Here is a 19,035-nt window from a genome sequence, read left to right as displayed (position 1 = left end):
AGTCTGTTTTGTAAATTATGCTGAATGTGATGAGTCCTGCTGACTTGTTTATTCCCTTGACTTTTGCTGTTATAGTGCCAACAAGAGGTAAAAACTGCATTATTAACTTAATGTTTGACCATATGCCCACAAAGCATCTACTTCTAATAAAGTACTGATTATAGAGTGTTGCATTATCCATATTTTCATATTTTTAATCTTGGATTCTACTAGAGTGGCTTCGGAATGTTAACAATTCTAAAAAATGTATCATGTAGTGCAGCCCCATCAGTTCAACCTCTGGCTGAAACATCCAGTTTTACTTCCTCTTGCTCTAAGCCAACTTTCTTCTGATTGGCTGACCCTCAATAACAGAAGGACCGAACAGCAGGTGGGCGGGGCTTCTGTGTTTACAGCAGGAAACACATCTCCTGGATATTCTTTCTCTGTGATAGCACACAAATCCAAGAGTATATTATTTAAACCTTTGGCTTTACATATACGGGCTTTTTTCAGGAGTTTTGCACAAAATATTAGCATTCAATTCAAAGCAACACGGTGCCAAGATACAGCCGTGCATGAGCTTATTTTATTTCGCTCATTTGTTTTAAATATGTTTTTTTTTGGTGGGGGTCAGCTGTTTTTCCACATGTCAATGGACTGGTTCTTATATAGCGCATTTCTACTCTCACTGAGCACTCAAAGCGCTTTATACAACTTGTGCATTCACCCAATCACTTTATCTAAGGTTGCTTCTATCTAACATTCACTCGCATTCACACTCCGATGGATGCATTGGAGGGCAACAGGTTAAGATCTTGCCCAAGGATATTTGGCACGTAGATTGAAGGAGCTTGGGATCGAACCACCAACCTTCCGGTGAGTAGGTGACCCGATCTACCACCTGAGCAACAGCCACCCCGCACACATGTGCTCAGTTTTTTCTCCTACAGCTGTCATTCGATGTGTAATGCTAACTACTTTAGCACAAGTGGTTATGTTTGCATGTTTACCTGAAGTTTAAAGCTGGAGCGCTGCTATATGATTCAAACAAAAGAGCCTAGGTATAATGTCACATTGTTTTATCACTGGACATGTATTCAGTACCAGCAAATCATATTTGAACATTGTCAATTGCAGTGTAATAAAGCAGCGATCCCCAACTCCCGAGCCACGGACCTGTACCAGTCCGTGAGTCGTTTGGTACTGGTCCGCGAGACTTGAGGCTCGGGTGTGAAATTTATGGTTTTCAGGGTTTAAATCTGTTTTGGTTTTTTTTATCGTTTTCATCGTTAACTCAGTTTCCCCGTGTCTTTTCCCGTGTGTTATGACTAAATCTTTTTTTTTTTTAAACTGGTACTGGTTTTATTTTGTTGTATTTATCCGCAACAACTTAAAGGCCAGTCCGTGAAAATATTGTCGGTCTGTGACGCAACAAAGGTTGGAGACCGCTGTAATAAAGCACAATGTTAATCACCTTGGTGACAGCCTTAAGATGGGTCATGCTTCATTAAGTAATAGATATTGACTGCAATGAGGATTACAAACCTTCCAAAGCAACCAAATGTGTATATAATAATTATAATAATAATAATAATTTTTTGGTTATATAAGACTCAAAGACTATTTGGATTTGATGAAACTGTGCAGCTATTAAAAAATAGGTTTGCATTTTTAATTAAAACTAAGAATGGTAATGAGCCTATCAGAGAATGTTGAGAATAGGAAGAGTTTAATAACCCCAGCGATGCTTACGGGGGAAAAACAAGAAGAATTGGCTAAAGTTAATCCAATCTCAACACCGACAGTGGAAGGCTGTTAGGTAGATTTTGCCCTCGTGTTGTGACATTCTTGCTTCAAGACAGCCGTTTACTTGACCAGATCATTAATATATGATGAGCAGCGTTAAATCATACATGAGAACAGATGAGAAAAGAGTGGAAGAGGCGGGAGGGGGTAAAAGATCAGAATGACGTCAGACGTGGAAAAGTGGCTGTTGCCTATTTATCTCTCTTTGCTTGTCTTCAACACTACTTGTATTTCAGGATGTTTTCCGCCCGTGACAAAGATGGAGAATGGATAAATAGAAGTTGCAATAAAGTTGCGTCGTTCCGGTTTATCGGCCTCATTTTTTACTCTTCTTCTCCGTCTCTGTGGAGCTTTGAGGGCTTCTTTTTTTCCGCCCTGGATTTTGCACGCTGAATCTTTGTGTTTGGCTTTAATCTCTCCATCTGTTAGTCCCCATTGACTGCTCCATCCTTCATTCTTCGATTTATTTGCTTGTTTCTTTATTTCTGTGTGTTGTAATTCCATATTCTTTGTTTCAAAATCTTTTCCTCCAGCTTCATTTCCATCCATTCCTCCCTCCGTGCATCAAAGGAAAAAGAACTGATGCAAATGTATAATTGAAAGCTGCTGAAAGCATTTACAGTAGGGGGTGAGTGGGAACTGGCAGCCACAACATTTGAAAACATGAAGAAACAAAGTCAGGTGGGCTGCTGCTGTATGTAAGTTGGTCATCGCCATGGCAAACCTTCTGACAGTTAACCTTAATGAGAGCTTCAAGCTGTTAAGTTAAAGAGTCTGAGATGGTGTGTAATGCTACAGTCACAGTGGGGAAAAACAGTGGTTGGAGACTGCAGCATTAACTAAAATATTGCAACCAATGAGTGCAATGAGCTTGTGATCTTGTCGCCTGTGAAGTGGCAGTCGAACTGCTGTCATTTTGCAATTGAACAGGGTCAACTTTGAAAACTGTTTGTGATAATACAGCCATGAATCAGCAAACGTCACAAATTCAGCCATTTCAGCTGGAACCTCTAGAACACAGGTGTCGAACTCCAGGCCTCGAGGGCCGGAATCCTGCAGGTTTTAGATGTGTCCTTGATCCATCACAGCTGATTTAAATGGCTAAATTACCTTCTCAACATGTCTTGAAGTTCTCCAGAAGCCTGGTAATGAACTAATCATTTGATTCAAGTGTGTTGACCCAGGATGATGTCTAAAACCTGCAGGACACCGGCCCTCGAGGCCTGGAGTTCGACACCCCTGCTCTAGAACATCTAGAACCAAAATTCATCCACAAACAGTGACGTAGTTGCTGCAGGACAGTGATTTAATTGCAACCTAACCTTGCATCTGTATAGGAATATACCAGAACACAACTAATTGGGAACCAATCAAGCCCCCTTTCCCAAAGACTACACAGCACAGATGGGTTGAGCTCATCATCGCAGGCTAACTTAGACTGATTGCAACTTGCTGGTTTATGAATTAGACGACAGTTATTTGCAAGCATTCGCAAATCTGCCTGAGAGTGATTGCAGGTAGGCCTCAATTGTTTTGAGACAGGTTGCCTCCCACCAGGCAACATGAGTTTGTCCTTAAGGACAGCACAGTTTCACCAGCAGTACCAGCAGACTCGTGCTCCACAGTGTGGATTCATCAATATTTGTGGATATTTTCGGGAAATTGTTTTGCATTTGATTTGCGAAGTTGTTAAAATCTGCAAGGTGCATGTTTCATTTGCCTGCCTGAAGGACAAAATGAGTTGCTGCAGTATGATTCAATTTCAATTTTATTTTATTTATATAGCGCCAAATCACAACAAAAGTCGCCTCAAGGTATGATAATACTAATAAACTGTCGTTTCTGTACAGGTGAGCACTGCCCGGCTGTTTATCACAGTTTCCACGGTGTAGGCTGCCGTTTTCTAGGGCTGAACTGTAGCCGCAGCCACGGCTCCTTCACAGCAAAAATGGCTGTCAGCTGTTATATAAGCTGTTACATAAAGTCAAAGTGTTTGGTCAAACCTCTGACCCAAGCTAAACGAACCACATTAGAAAACTTGTCAGCTAACTCAGAGACTCACACGCTCTCATGAGGTTGTGCGATTCCCTTTGGAGGCACACCGTGTGTCGTTGTTCCTCTGTACCCAAAACCCTTTCATAGTGCCACTCGGGGATTCTGCTCTACTCTATTCGCACTTTCAAATTACACAAAAAGGGGCTAACTGCCATCTAAAAAAGGCAAGCGTGTGGGTCTGTCTTTCGTCTGTCATCGACATCATGAGGCTGAGCTACGCTAAGCCCTCAGACTTGACTCTCCATGCCGAATAAAAACCAATTCACTCTCATTCACTCATTTTTTTTTGTCATTGTGCTTATTTCCTTTAACATTTTAATGTCTTCTCGCTCTGTTTCCCTTTTTCTCATTTTTTCCCCTCCCTCTTGAAATCTGGTAAAGTCAGTCTTGCCCTCATGAGACCATCTCCAAGTAGCACATCACACGCAGCAGAGGTAGAAAGAGATATTGGAGTGGGGTAACGCAACAATCCCAATTAGGACACAGAGCCGCAGAGACGAGCAGCTTTTATGATCACAACAGAGGAATATATTTTCCATATCTGGAACAGAAGCAACACATACATGTGCACACTGCGTCCCCGCAGCACCAATCCCATGGACGGTCACATGTCATACGCTTTATTTCACAGCAGTCCCAGTCCTCATTCATGCAAATGTAACAATAGGATTGTGGAGGAGGGAGCAGGAGCGAGGGGGAAGCTGCGAGGGCGGATGATGATCAGGAGAGAAATGAAAGTGTTTGCGTGCAAGTGTGCAGAATGTGCGATGTTCACTTTGTCACTTTCACGTGTCTGCATGTCGCACATGTGTGTCGCCTCATTTCTGCTCTACTTGCTTTCGATTTGCAAACCTAACACAGGCAACATGTCTGATCAGATTTTTACTCCCTTGTCTTTTTTTCCTCCTCATTCTTCCCATCATCCCCCCGGAACTAATTTCCCATCCTCTGATTTCTCTTTCTTTCCCCCTTTTCCCTCCTTCCATAATCGGATCGCTCTTCACGTCAGACGTTTCTTTCATTCTGTCTTTTATTTAATACTCTTGACATTCCTGTGTAGTTTTCCTCATCCCTTCTCTTCCATCCTTTTCCTTCATCCTGTTTTTTTTTTTTCTTCTGTTCCTCGTGGAGCAGGAGAAAGAAGTAGCTCCTCTGGATTATGGTGCATCTTGCAGGATTTGTGTGTGCATGTGTGAGGGAGGTGATGTGATTTGTGAGCTTAATTTTACACAATATAACGAGGTTAGGATTTTACACACACACACACTGTATGTGTATGATGCTGCCGACTGCACAGTGAGTGTGTACTGCACACACTCGTATCACATGTTGGCACCGCCCCTCATGACTTCATGGTTACCAACCAGATATTCTCATGCTCCATGTTTTCACATTTTCTCTCATGTCTAGTTCTTCAGAGTCTTCTGATAATAACTAACACGAGGTGAGAACGAAGCCTCTGTGAACAAATTCTGCTTATGAATTTACCTGATATGTTTCACTGGAAGCTTTGCCGTCCATTTGTAATGTAGGGGTTTTTGATCCATCACGCTTGAGCATACTTTGGGTGCGTGCAGTCAAACAGTCTGCGTGGACAGCCAAACAGGGTTGGCATTTGCTGCATTGAACCAGATAAATATTGACTATCGTCTGATGAGGACTGAGCTTTTTACTAGCATTTCAAATTATCTGAAGAAACGGAAATCGCTGGCTACACTGGCCCATAACAAATTAGATGTTTGCTCCAGGTGCAAAGTCAGCAGACTGGCTACTGGTTTTAACAAAACTGTGGTGCTAAAAGAGCTCCTTAAACACCTCACAGACACAAATCTTACCATTGTCATCTGGTGGTGCACACCAAAAGTCGTGTCAGTCAGCTTGTGATGCACTTTAGTGTTTTGGTTTGTCATGTACCGTATTTTCCGCACTATAAGGCGCACTTAACATCCTTTAATTTTCTCAAAAATCGTCAGTGCGTCTTATAATCTGGTGCGCCTTATCTATTAATTCTGGCTGTGTTTACTGACTGTAGCAATGGGAATTGCATTTACCTGTGTGTTCCGCCCGGAGTCTCTGCTTCTCACCTTCCGGTGTTACACTCTCAAGACTCCGGGCGGAACACACAGGTAAATGCAATTCCCATTGCTACACTGACCTCGAGCTGATTTTATGTGGTACACAGCGCTCAAAAATCTGTCAAAAAATGTTTTAGTAGGACTTTGCTAAGCTACGAAGCTGCACCGCTTGATGAATTGTCTGAGCGTTATGGCTACCGTAGTCAGGAGCCTTGCGGCTCATAGTAATCTGGGTCCAAAACTCTGTCCACGTCAGGTCCCAAACAAACACTGTGTAAATTCTTTCATCTTTAATAAAATGATCAGTGTTGCTGCTTTACCAGGTGTATCAATTAAGTTAAACATCCAGGCATCCATGAAAACAGAATTTATTAAATTAAACGGAGTTAGAAGTTAGCAGGAAGTTAGTAGATAGTTAGCTCGCTGGTTTTGCTAGTTACCTTAACATGATATATCATGTTCTGACTGAGAGATTTCTGGAAAAAAATAAAACGTACAGCTCTGCTATCACTTCCAACATGAATGTAGAGAGAAAGCTACACAATAGTGATGTTTGTAGGTTTACTGAAGTTGGGCTAGATGGTATATAATGCTGTGCTAGTGATCGCTAGCGACACCGCTACGTTAGCATACCAAAGCATAAAACTGAACCTGGAGAATGAACGCTAACCTTTTTCCACTTTTTTTGACAAATGCAATCGCCTGGAAAATTGCTGTAAACGGACCAAACTTCAGTAGGAGAGAACAACTGAGATAGTCCAGCCACAATATGAGGTTAGTCATTAATGTAAGATAAGATAACCTTTATTAGTCTCACACGTGGGAAATTTGTTACAGCAGAAAGTGGACAGTGCAAAGTTACATAGCAAAAATTAGAAAAACACTGGAATAACATATACTGTTGTTCCAGCGTTTATAGAGCAGCTACCAGAGAATTCAACATTAATGAATTAATGGTATGGAAGTGGAGGAAGCAAGCGGAATGAGTTGAGTAAAGTTTGACTTTTCTGACTGATTTGTTTCGTTAAATGCGCTTTATAATACGGTGCGCCTTATGTATGAACACAGACCCGTGTGTCGACAGTGCGCCTTATAATACCGTGTGCCTTATGGTCCCATAAATATGGTACACAGTTTTATAACCAGCTGCTGCCAGCATTTCAATGTTAACAGTGCTTTAGGAAAATTGGAGTCTGTTCTCTAGTTGGACAAACATAGTCCAGTCTGAACACCCCTCGATTTCTACTGTGACATTTGGGCAATAGGGTCAGATTTTGGCATAAATGGCATGAAATCATGGATCCATCCTGCCTTGTGTCAAAGGTTCGGGCTACTGGTGGTGGTGTAATCGTGTGGGGGGTTTCTTGGCCCACTTTAAGTCCCTAAGTTCCAACTGAGCACTAGGGGTGCAACAATACTCGTATCGATATTGAAGCGTTCGATACAGTGCTTTCGGTTCGGTATGTATGTATCGAACAAGATTTGCCGCGTTATGGCGTTAATGTAATTTTAACGAGATTAACGCTGACAGCACTAGTGGGAACACAACGAATATGACTGCACATTTACGCCGACATCATCCTAGTGCAAAGACGAGTGGAAGCAGACAAAAACAACAAGCATGCATGCTACAAACTTTACCCGAGTCATTTAGACAGCCGTTAGCACATGATTCTCCTTATGGGGACCTGATATGTTTAATATGCTGCTGAGAATATAGCCCAGAAGAAGCGTATAGTATAGCTTTTATGTTGGAAAGAGCCATTTCTCTGTAATAAAATCTCTTTTCCAAAGATGAGTGATTCTTCAATCAGATAGATTTTTTTATTTTATTTTGTTGTTTCAGCAACATTACATTTAAAAACTGTACTTTTGAGTTAAAATATATATTTAGAATTTTAATAAATGACAAATTAAAAAGGCATGAACATTTTTGTATCGAAAAAATATCGAACCGTGACACCAAAGTATCTAACCGAACCAAACCGTGAATTTTGTGTATCATTGCACCCCTACTTTTGCACATGTCGAGGAGCGTGTCAGGCTACATTTCACTGTGTGTTATACTTGTATAACTATGCATGTGACAAATAATAAAGAACCTAGAACCTGAGCACCACAGCTACTGCTGCTAACATGTGACGCACCAAGTCACAAAGCACAAATCAAATTACTTTGTTGAATAATGACACTGTACTCAAATGGCACCAGATTGCAATCCAATAGAGCATCTGTGATCTGTGTGTGTGCATATGTGTGTGTCTCCCCCTAAACCCTGGATTTGATGTGATACTTCAAGTTTCTTTCTTTGGTTCCACCTATAAGATTTCATCCCCTATTTTTGCGAGTTGTCCTCCAGGTCTTGCCTTATTAACTTTGAGCCTTTCTTGCTATCCACCATCATTTTTGTACCATCGCGTTACCAAGCAGTGTACCCGAAAGTAGCAGCTGCGGCAGCTGCCCCATGAAAACAAACACCAGCTGTGCCTACAACTATAGCAGATTAGTCACTAAAGTACCCTGAATGCTGCGTGACAGGATTTCCAAAGCTTCATTTGACTGCAGGTTTAGCAACTTTGCTAAAGTATACAAATGACAATTTTATTTGGAGTTTAGTGGAGTCTTAACATATGAAATATTGAGGACTTGGAAGTAAAAACCTATTTTTTTCATGCACCTTTTGTGCAGAAACACACAGATGACTTCGTATCGAGAGCGCATCTGTCTGGAGATAAAACGATCATCCATATATTTTTGAATCGTTAGTGGGTCACTTGTGCCAGAATCGCATTAAATTTCCTGTGTGAGAAGCTGGGGAAACCTTTTTTTAATTCGCTCTCATCTGTTTCGGCTTTTCATTCTTAGCTCCCTTTTTTTAGCCTCACTTCATACCCTCGTCTGTGTCCCTTCCTCCTCCTCCTCCTCATTTTAATGTCCTGCTTCTCTTACCTCTTCTCCCCCTCCTCCCCGTACCCCTCTCTCTCACCCTCAGTTCATCCCCTGCACCTTTCCATCTTCCCACATACACACCAGAGATAAAACTTTATTACTCACCACAGCCAGAGACCAGTCAGTATGCGTATGTGTATTTTGCATTTCCTCATTATGCGTTCCGTGATATCATTAAGAGGGGTGATATCTCTCCCCTAAAGAGCTTTTTATCTCACCCTCTCTCTGCTGGCCTCACTCAAATTGCTTTGTTTGTGTTGCTTCCACGCAGACGAGAAGAGCTAAACGAAGGACTTCTCTCAGCCTACCTGCTCATGTAGAAGCATGTGTGGGTGTATGAGTGATATTCAGAACCATTCATATCATTTGATCAGCTCTTCAGTGATGTCTTTTTGCATCTTTCTACTATCTTTGAAAAGGAAAAATCCTCCTTGATTGCAGCGTTAGCAGTTTTTACTCTGGATTCATTCATAAAGTCGTTTCTGGCATTCCGACAGTCAAAAATGTAGGATTTCAATGACGAATTGGGAATTTTAGTTGGATTTTCATAGCATTGTATTCAACAAACAGCCTGTGTTATTTGTTATTTAAAGGGGACCTATTGTGCTCATCTCCATGCTTTTATTCTTTGACTCTACCAGAGTGCCTTTGCATGAGTCACAGTTCAAAACTTGCTTATTTACTTATAATGGGTCTTGGCGCAATCAGTGGTCTGAAACAAGCTTTTTTGGTTCTCTCCGTTTAAGCTAGCTTTCATCTGATTGGATGCTGGTCACAAACAGAAGGTTTGAACAGCCGTGTGCCTGAGATGACTGTGACATCGAACTGTGAAATCAAGTGCTTTGAGCTTTTAGCTTACAGGATTACTGTACAACGTCAGCTTCCCTCATTGTGTGAGGGTAAAGAAAGAGGTTTCCTTTCAAGCTAAGAAATCCAGACGGTGTCATGCATGTGCACTCAGCAGTTTGGATCCAGATTGAAATACTGCTTAGATGTAAACTTAAACAGAGCAAAGCCCGGAGTCTGTAAAAGGCGGATCGCTGCCCCCTCTCCTCAGCTGTCATCTTTCAGCTGCTATCAAGCATGTTTTGCGTTAACCTTTCATAGTATGTAGGAGTATTCTGGTAGAAGAACAGCCTGACGTGGACACGTGTAGATGGTGAAAGCATCAGCATTCGGGGCTGAATAAGCAGAGGAAGGGCATTCATCCTTGTTTAAGAAACTGCAAGACCGTTGTGTTTGTTGTCTAGGGAAATAGGCTAACACGAGATGCTGCTAGTGGAGCTAGGGTTAGAGACAGGCTGCAGACTTAGCTGCGCGCCACCTTGACGGGGTAAATGTAAGCTAAAGCAGGAAAGACTAGTGTGCAGTCGAGATGAGTCATGTCCTGCATGCTAAGAGCAGAATTAGCAACAATCCTAATCCAGCTGATATTGTTTACCAACAGACAAGCTGCACGACTTTTTAGCAGCTCATAAAAAGCTCGTAATTCTTTTAAAATATCTAGCTAATGCTAGCTTTAGCAAATGGAGTGAAACCTGCAGTACAGTAATTTACCAATCACACCCTCCAAATGTTGCAGTCTACTTAAGCTAGAAGTTTCCCAACTGACATGTCAGTGCTGCCGCTGCCCTGCAGCTGTTTCGTCCCCTCCACTACCCGAGCATCCACCTGTCGGCTCTCATGGGATAATTACTCATCACTCTCCACTTTCTGTGCATCATATTTGCAGGGAGCAATGAGCTCGAAGCCTAACTGTTCTCACTGACCTGTCCGACTGGACTGCGTTTCAGTCTCTTTCAAATTCTTTTCGGTGCATTTACACTTGTTTTGAAATTTGCTTATTATTTAACCCAGAACAAGGCGCAGGAAGTAACTAAATGAGATCTTGGCTTCTTTCCTCATCAATACAGAAATGGATAGTGTGCCGAGTGCTTTACCTTCCCAGCTTTCAGTTGCTTTATCTGTGGCACAGTCAGTGTACCATATCTGAGATAGATACGCTGGGTCACTCTCGGTAAACTATCAAAATCTGTAGCAGAGTGCTATTCTCCCTTTTGGACTATAATCAAATTTTTGTAATCCTGTTACTTGTTGTTATGTCCATTACCATCCTGGCAGCCATCTAAAGGTCTGCTCAAGATATACGCCCCCCGTCTTCGCTCCTCGTCTTTGTTCTTGTTTTATTTTCACAGCCAGACTTCGGCTTCCCTTTTCCAAGTTTTACCCTTTAAACTAAAATATTTTACCGTCATGAGTTTGCATAGTTGCAATCCTGTCTCTGAGCGAGTGCATACATGAATAAGAGATTTAGTGGTTCCACCAGAAGGCACAATAGTAAAACTGGCGTGTGTATATAAATCAGAATCACTTAAGAAAATGAATTGTTAGCTGCTGCGGTTCTCTACGATGCTCTTTCTATAAAAATATGGTGGACTGTCTTTCAGTGCCTGAAACAGCACTCATGCACACAACACACACACAAACAGAAAAGCAGGAATGGAGGTAGGAGAAAATGGAAAGTGATGGAGACAAAGATATAAACAGAGGTTTTGTCCATTAAGTAATGCAGTGAGGGCTTAACTAATCAAACCAAACTCGGACCGTCGCTCCTGTAAGAACTTTAGAGCCACGCACAAACACGCAGGCACGCTGCAACGGTATAAAACTTACCCATTAAATCGATTTACAGCTCACTCGGTTCTGTCTGGGGTTTTTCAATCAACAACACCTTTTGTTGACCTTTTTTTCACTCTGTCCTTCTAAAAGTCTCTATTTCTGGCAGTGCAAGTTGTGTGCTCAGTGAACCTGGTATGTGTCTGATTTTTGTGTCAGTCCGTTGACAGAGTGGGGCGTTGAGGCTCCGCTCTGACAGAGGAACTTTCTGGGGAGCAGGTGTCAAAAAGTAACAAGGTAGAAACAGAAGGCGAGACGGAAGGGAAAGATGTCAGTGTTGATTTCTTCATTTTCACCTCCTCATTCCTCCTGCAGACACAGCTCCAGCTTTGTGAGCTCCCTTTTTCCAGCTTAGTTTCTTCTCATTTGGGCTGAGCGCTGAGCTGCCCACGAGGCTCAAACAAGGCTTGAGGTGGTATTATCTCCGTGCCTATGATGCTGCAGGCCAGAAGGACAACTTTAAAGTCCTCCATCAGGACCTCTGCCCTGCCAGGCACAGCCTCAAATAGTACGACTTTGAGTGATTCACAAGTTCAGCAAGAGGTTTAAAGAACAATCCCTTTTTTTTTAAAAAAGCCTGGTTCTTTTGTTACTGTGGTTTGTAGAAGTTTGTATCTCTGGCTTGTTAAAAAGCAAAAGCAGGACACAGAATGGTGAATCCTTTCACTAAAGCCCTGCCTGTGATCACTTCTGCTTTAAAAGTCTCCAAACAGAAGGTGGGGGGATTTAAGGATCTGAAGTCCTGCTTTGAGATGTGTCCCATGATCGTTGAAGACAAGCCTTTGGTCGCCACTGTCTCCACTGGTAGCCTGTCAGACTGTCGCTAAGGATTAGAGATGCACTTTCTGCTACTTTATAGAAATCATCAATAAATCTCATCTGTGATCTAGGGGAAAGACTTCTGGAAGACTTCAGTATTTCCACTCAGACGTTTCCTCCTAAACTGACTCTCATCATCATTTTGGCTCACATCATCACTAGGTGTCTGGGAGGGAGTGGACACTCCTGCAGGAGGCCTTAGTCACTGTAGAGTGGACATGAGGCTGTGCAATGAGGAGAGGAGATGTGCATCACCTCTGAGCCTCAGCTCCCACCTGTAATCCGTTACAGTAACGCTATGTTTTGAGAAAAGCAAAACAGACATGTCATTTAGACTTATGATCTTCTTTGTTTCCTGATTACCAAAACAAATGTTTTATTTTATCTAAAATAAAAATGACATCACCTGAATGGCTGGGGTTAGAGTTATGCATCAAGTTCTGTTGTTTATCTATGAACGTAGACACAGTGCCTCATTCTTCAATTCAGCAAAGGGCATTTTATGGTCATGGTTCTCTGTCCTGGTTGTCTTGTAACACTGAATGAACTCTGTGTGTATTTAGCTGTAACCCCTCATATCTCAGTAGACTCTATGTATTACTCATATTCATCTTCCAGCCTTTTTCCTCTCTGTCACCTCCTTTTTCTTCATCCCATCCCTATCTCTCCTCTTTCACTTCCTCCTCCTCTCTGTTTGCCTGCTTTGCATTTCATTACTTCTCTATCCACTTACCTCTGTCTTCCCTCGCCCATGTCACTGTCAGTTTGTGCTTATTTATTGTTGCTACTCTCGTTCTTCCTTCTATGTGGTCACATTGGAGTTTACTGCGATTGTGCCTTTTTAATTTACCTTTTAATTGTCTTTTTGTGTGTGTTTAGAACGTTGAGTTCTTGGTTTCAGATGGATGTTCACATTTTAGCAGCTGATGTTAAATTAGAGCTAATAACTAGCTGGGACCACATCCTCTGTAACGATGGGCGATGAGGCATGAGGAAGTGTGAGCTGGTGCTGCGGTTTGGGGAAGGCCTCAAAGGGGACTGCGACTGCTCCTAATGAGAAGTGAATGAAGGAAAGGAAGAGAAAAGAGAGGGAAAATGGGGGGGAAGGGTGGGGCATGAAAATGAGAACAGCAGGTATAGGTGAAAGGGGGCTTTTATAGCCTGAGGCCGGAGGGGGGTGATGGAGGAGACGCCCCGCTCCTGAAATTCAGATGATATCTCCACTAAAAGTAGAATATAGCGCCGCTGCCAGAAGCTCACTTTAAGTCAAAGTGTTGGGTTTTAAAGCATTGAATTTAATAGTAGAGCAGCGGTCCCCAACCCCAGGGCCACGGACCGGTACCAGCTCGGGTGTGAAATTTATTTTTTTCAGGGTTTTTATCGTTAACTCGGTTTCCCTGGGTCTTTTCCTGTGTTGTAGTTGTGCGTCTTTTTTTTTTTTCAAGAAATATTTAGGCATTACCATGGTGACCAGAGAGCATTAGAGTTCATACTACGATAATTATTTTCAAACTTTATGATTTTCTTCCAGTTTTTGTAGTTTCTAGATAATCAGAAGTTTGACAAACGTGCTGCGTAACAAATGCTAAGCTACAAAAAAAAAAAAATCCCAGTTCAGAGGAAAAGGTTTAACGATGTCTGTGTAATCTTTTACATAACTCAGCATTACAATTTCATTTGTGAAATCATTTGAACAATATCAAATGTTCCAGCTAAAGACACAAATCCCCTTTGAGGATGCGTCAGGATGCTAAGACTGACATGTGGAGCTACCCGCTGTGGCGACACCTTGTGGCATGAAAGTAGCTACATAATAAAGCAAGAAGAAGACATAAATGCAGTTTCTCTAATGGCCACTGATGGCTGGCTCCAAAAGCAAGTCAGTCGCCACAGATTCCCAAGTAAACTTGCCTAAATATACAGCATTAAAAGCACCACCATTTTTTATTTACAGTCTGTGGATCTAACGAGCGTAATTTCAGTTCCCTGTAGTCCTCCTAAATATAGGATGTTTTTTATCTCCTTTTGTTTCACATCTGATTAAACAACATTTTAATTTCTTCTCCATCACTGGCTGGGAGTTGGCCACTCACGCTGATGTGACGCTGGAAATACCAAATCAATCAAGTTACATCCACTGTTGCCTTGACAGCTCGCCAACGATAAAAATGGACTTCCACGTCTCTTCCCCTCCGTCGCTTTCTCTTTCCCTCGCTGCCCTTCCTCCACCCTCCATATACGTCTCCCCGCCCATTTCTCCCTCTCGCTTCCTCTTTCTGCTGAAGCAAAGCCTATTTTCCGCATTATAGTCAACATGGCTCACAGCGAAACGTGCGATTACACAACCAGGTGGAAGTGAACGCTCTTTCTTCCTCTCCGCTTGGTAGACGCAGATGGATCGTGGTGATGAAGATGAAACGGGCCAGAAAGATACCAAACCTGATGAAATTTCCTTAGAAGCATCAAAGCTGCTGCACGACACGCACAAATAACAATTAAACAGAGAAATACTTTATAAGCTATAGAAGTAGTTCTCCTTTTAAAGTGAGGATAAACGCTGCATGTAATGACTTTAGTGAAACATTTAATCTCTCCATTTAAAGTAATTGGAAGTATAATTTGCTGAAGCTTTGTCCTCTCTGATAAAATCTTCCTTTCTTGGCTTTGTTATATTTAACCAGTTTTATATTTTATGGTCTTAAAATAATAATCAGCTGTGACTTACATCTCTATGTGGCATTGCTGTAGCTTTAACTGCTCTCCCTGGCTTATGCTTTCCACGTATGCGCTTGGAAGTGTGGGGACTTCCCAGAACTGAGCCATACCGCCAAATATAACGCATTGCAGATGAACCAAACAATCTCCTTTTGATTATCGTTGTCCTGAATGAACTAAGTTTGGTTCAGCCAGACAGTTCTGTTTGAAATGTTTATTTACATCGAGCAGTTTAGTGTATAGGCTTTGACCTCATCTTCCACAGAATCTAAACGCACAGATGTGTTTGGTAGTGATGAGTAAATATCATCCCACCATTCAGAATCAGCAGCAGTACCGTGGTGCAAAGCAAAGGCAGACATAGGAAATTAACATCTTCGATAGAACACCCAAATTAGAGGGAATAGCCTTGATTGAAGGTGCTTGCAGTGCATATTGTCTTTGTATGTGGGATTGTTAGAATCTAGTTGAGTTTGGACCTTGACTGGGCCATTGCAACACCTCAGTTGTTTTCTTTTTCAGGCGTTATGTTGTAGATTTGCTGCTGTGCTTGGGATCACTGCTGCATGACCCTGTTTCAGACAAGCTTTAGCTGTCAGACAGATGGCCATACATTTGACTACTTTCATATGCAGAGGTGTTCATGGTTGACTCAATAGCTGCAAGCTGCCCAGGCCCCGTGACTGCAAAATAACCCCAAATCATCACCCTCCACCCCCGTGGTTGGCAGTCGATATGTGGTGCTTTTGATGATATGCTGAGTTTGCTTTTCTCCAGATGCTTCAGCGTGCTTTACAGGCAAACATCTCTACATTGTTCTTGTCTTTCCAAAGGATTGTTCCAGACATATTGTGGTTTTTGTTGATGCAACTTTGCCGTGTTCTTTTAGAAAGAAGAGGCTTTCTCCTTCAAAACAAGCTCTACTCCTTTTCTGATTGTACCGTCAAGACCTTTAAGATTTAACGTTTCATTAAATGTTAACTGAAGTCCGTACTCTCTGAGCTCCAACTCTTGGCTCTTTGTGGTTTCTATGTACATTACATGGTCTGATCTTGGGGTGAATTTGCTGAGAATGACACCTGGACTTTGTGTTAACACACAGCTGAATGCTCCAGCATTCAGCCACATCTGAGTCACGCAGAGTGAATCCAGTCCTCGGGATTTGAAATCCCAAGCATAAAAGTTTTCTCACGAGTAATCTAGCATTTACCAGACCAATCCTGGCAGGAACCGGGGGTCGTTAGCTGTCTGAGGAGCCCGACACAGAGGCCTTGCGAATGCCATGGCTTTCAATCATCATGGCACAAGATCCAACTAACCTAGTCTCCTCCTAAAAGTCCTCAATTGCTAAGAAGTAGCTCTGGTCTGGGTTTTTGTGCTTCACACAAAGAAACGTAGATATGAAGCCGGTTAAACATGCGAAACCAGCTGGTAAATGTAACACGCAGAAAGACAGAAGCTATGCACTGAGTGGAAACTGAAGGAAATAACAAGCCAGTAAATATGAACGCACACACTTTGTGAGGTTAAAAAAAATTGCAGATGTTTAAAGTGGGGAAAAATTGATTCAATAGATTTGCCACATACAAAGAATGGTTTAATTATTGTTGGTTTACATTGAAACTCCACATGCAAAGCAATCACAGCTTTCAGTCTGTCCTGTTAAACTCCCGTCACATTTACAGCCTCCCTGCACTGACACCTTAATGTCTGCAGTTTTAGACACAAATTATTCGTTTTTATGGTTTTCAAAGATTCTTTTCTTTATGAAGACAATAAAATCATTATTTAAATATATCAATAATCTGTCTTTTGCAACACAAGCAGTACTAAGAAGTGCTCCAATAGCTATTTTTGAAAATCTCCACACCTTTTTTCCGCTCCAATTTACACATCCCCTCAAAACTCTCTGCACTGCATTTTAGTTGCTCCCCAGGGCGCTCCTGATTGAAAATGTTTCCCCAGTAGTTGTGGTGTTCATAGCATCACTGTCAGTTGTCAAGCCTGGGAGGTAGCTAGCACCCTCACACGCCGTTCCCCCGAGTACTGCCAATCTGGGCTTCAGCCTTCAGTTTTGCTCAGACTCGTCATCCTTTTCTCTGAGAGAAATCACAAGGGGATCAAATCTAATTATTTTTCCTTTTTTGGGTGTGTTTATTATAACTGTTACTTCAAGTTAGGTAGTATAATGATTACTTATGTCAGTGTTTTTCAGTGTAGGGGCAGCAGAAATGACCTCGTGTCCAATTACAACCTGTCACGGGGAGAGTTTTAATAGACTGGTCCTTTGCCATGAACAAGCTCTTACTATGATGGAGAACAACCAAAGAAGGTAATTATCTGGACTGCACACACTGAGCCTCATCGTCTCTCTCTTCTTTTAACAAACAGGAAGATCATCGAGGTGAAAATCATTGATGATGAAGAGTATGAGAAGAACAAGACCTTTACCATCGAGCTGGGAGAGCCTGTTCTGTTGGAGATAGGACAGAAACACGGTGAGTGTGTGTGTGTGTGTGTGTGTGTGTGTGTGTGTGTTTGTGTTTGTTCAAAGAGAGTATCAACAAGTCAGGAGTGAGAGCAGGAACAGGGAAAGTGTGACAGACAGAATGACGTCTTTATTTATCAGCAAACAGGCCCGGTGCACATCTGTCGCTTGGAGACAAGGTGAGACCAGCATTGATTACCTGAAGCCTCCAATCTAAACTCAGATTAACCGTGGAAACATTTCACTTTGAGCCACTGAGGATGTGACTTGGGAAGGATTTCGACATCACTGGCCCTGAGCTGCGATGCGTTTTTGAAGTAATCGTGTCACAGGAGGGATAGGAGTAATAACTCATCCAAATCAGCATGTGATCTGCTTAATTATGTCACCATAAGGAGGTTTGGTGTATGCAGTATAAACAAAAGCCAGAAAGCTTCCTTTCGTTGTCTGGAATCGCTGTAGTATCGCAGCGTCGTCGCAGATGGAACACAATTTGCAGTTTAGTCATGGCAAATGAACCATCTCGATCAGCTTCTTTCCTCTCGTACTGTCATCTGCTAATTCAAAACCCGCGCAGATCTTTGAAATCCAAGAATCTAAAACATTTAAGCCCCCGCCCTTCTTTTTTTTTAAGAATGTGAGAAGCTTTAGATGAAAATTTAAAAGGCTTCTTTAACAGAGAGACAGCTGATCTCCCCGAGGTGACTCAAGGCTGGAGAGAACCAATGCTCAAAGTCAATATGTCATTTTTATATATATATATATATATATATATATATATATTCCACATTTAGTGCTAAACATTACCAGCATTGTACCTCTGAATGTGTTAGCAGCTTCAAAGAGCAGCTAATGTGTCCCAATCAGAAAGTTCACGTATTTTTCAAACAAAAATTCTTCGCCGCGTTCATTTTGTGTCTTTAAAGACGTGCCAGCCAATTAGCCGCACCAGAATCTTCCTGCTTTATCACTCTTTAAACACACACAGAGGCTCTTCTCAAAGCGTCTATAGTGTAGATGTCACACAGGAAGAGCCCATAGCCTGCGGCATGCCGTGGCATGTTTCATTACACAGAAATGTGATGGGTTTTATAATGCTGTCACAGAGCGAGCAGACTGGCAACCACATAATGCTGTCACATACAGTACACAGCTTTTCAATTACAGCGAGCTACACACTGATAACGGCAAAAATTAATAACTTGCTGTCTGTTTTGGAAACGTGAGCGAACAAGGAGACGTTTGGGAGAGATGCTGCAGCATACACGGAAGCGCGCAATAGAGAGGTGGGAGAAAACGTAAAGTTTTTGCGGATAAAGCTCGCGTTTCCCATGTTTAAAGATTTAGCATATACATAAATATTTTTCACAACCCACAGCATACGTTTTCTCAGTAATAGTTCACACTGCTGTGGTCTCTGCTGAGAATAATGAAAAAAAGAGTCTTAAGATGATGTCTGAAATCTGTCAA

General features: G+C 42.0%; 1 protein-coding gene across 2 annotated transcripts in view; it reads left to right on the top strand.

Moving 5' to 3' along the window:
- The window catches only part of slc8a4b (solute carrier family 8 member 4b), a 132,543-nt gene that overhangs the window by 95,665 nt on the left and 17,843 nt on the right, over nucleotides 1–19,035 (top strand). For both annotated transcript variants that reach the window (XM_085400318.1, XM_085400317.1), the window contains exon 12: nucleotides 17,469–17,575. In XM_085400318.1, the coding sequence (XP_085256444.1) occupies nucleotides 17,469–17,575 (107 nt within the window). The remainder of the gene's footprint in view (nucleotides 1–17,468; nucleotides 17,576–19,035) is intronic.

This window comes from Rhamphochromis longiceps, linkage group LG3 (assembly GCF_057381845.1).
Source record: "Rhamphochromis longiceps isolate RC_006_pf linkage group LG3, R_longiceps_female_GT1.1, whole genome shotgun sequence".
Classification (NCBI taxonomy): Eukaryota; Metazoa; Chordata; class Actinopteri; order Cichliformes; family Cichlidae; genus Rhamphochromis; species Rhamphochromis longiceps.
Note: the sequence above shows the minus strand (reverse complement) of the source record. Positions and strands in the feature narration are given on the sequence as shown.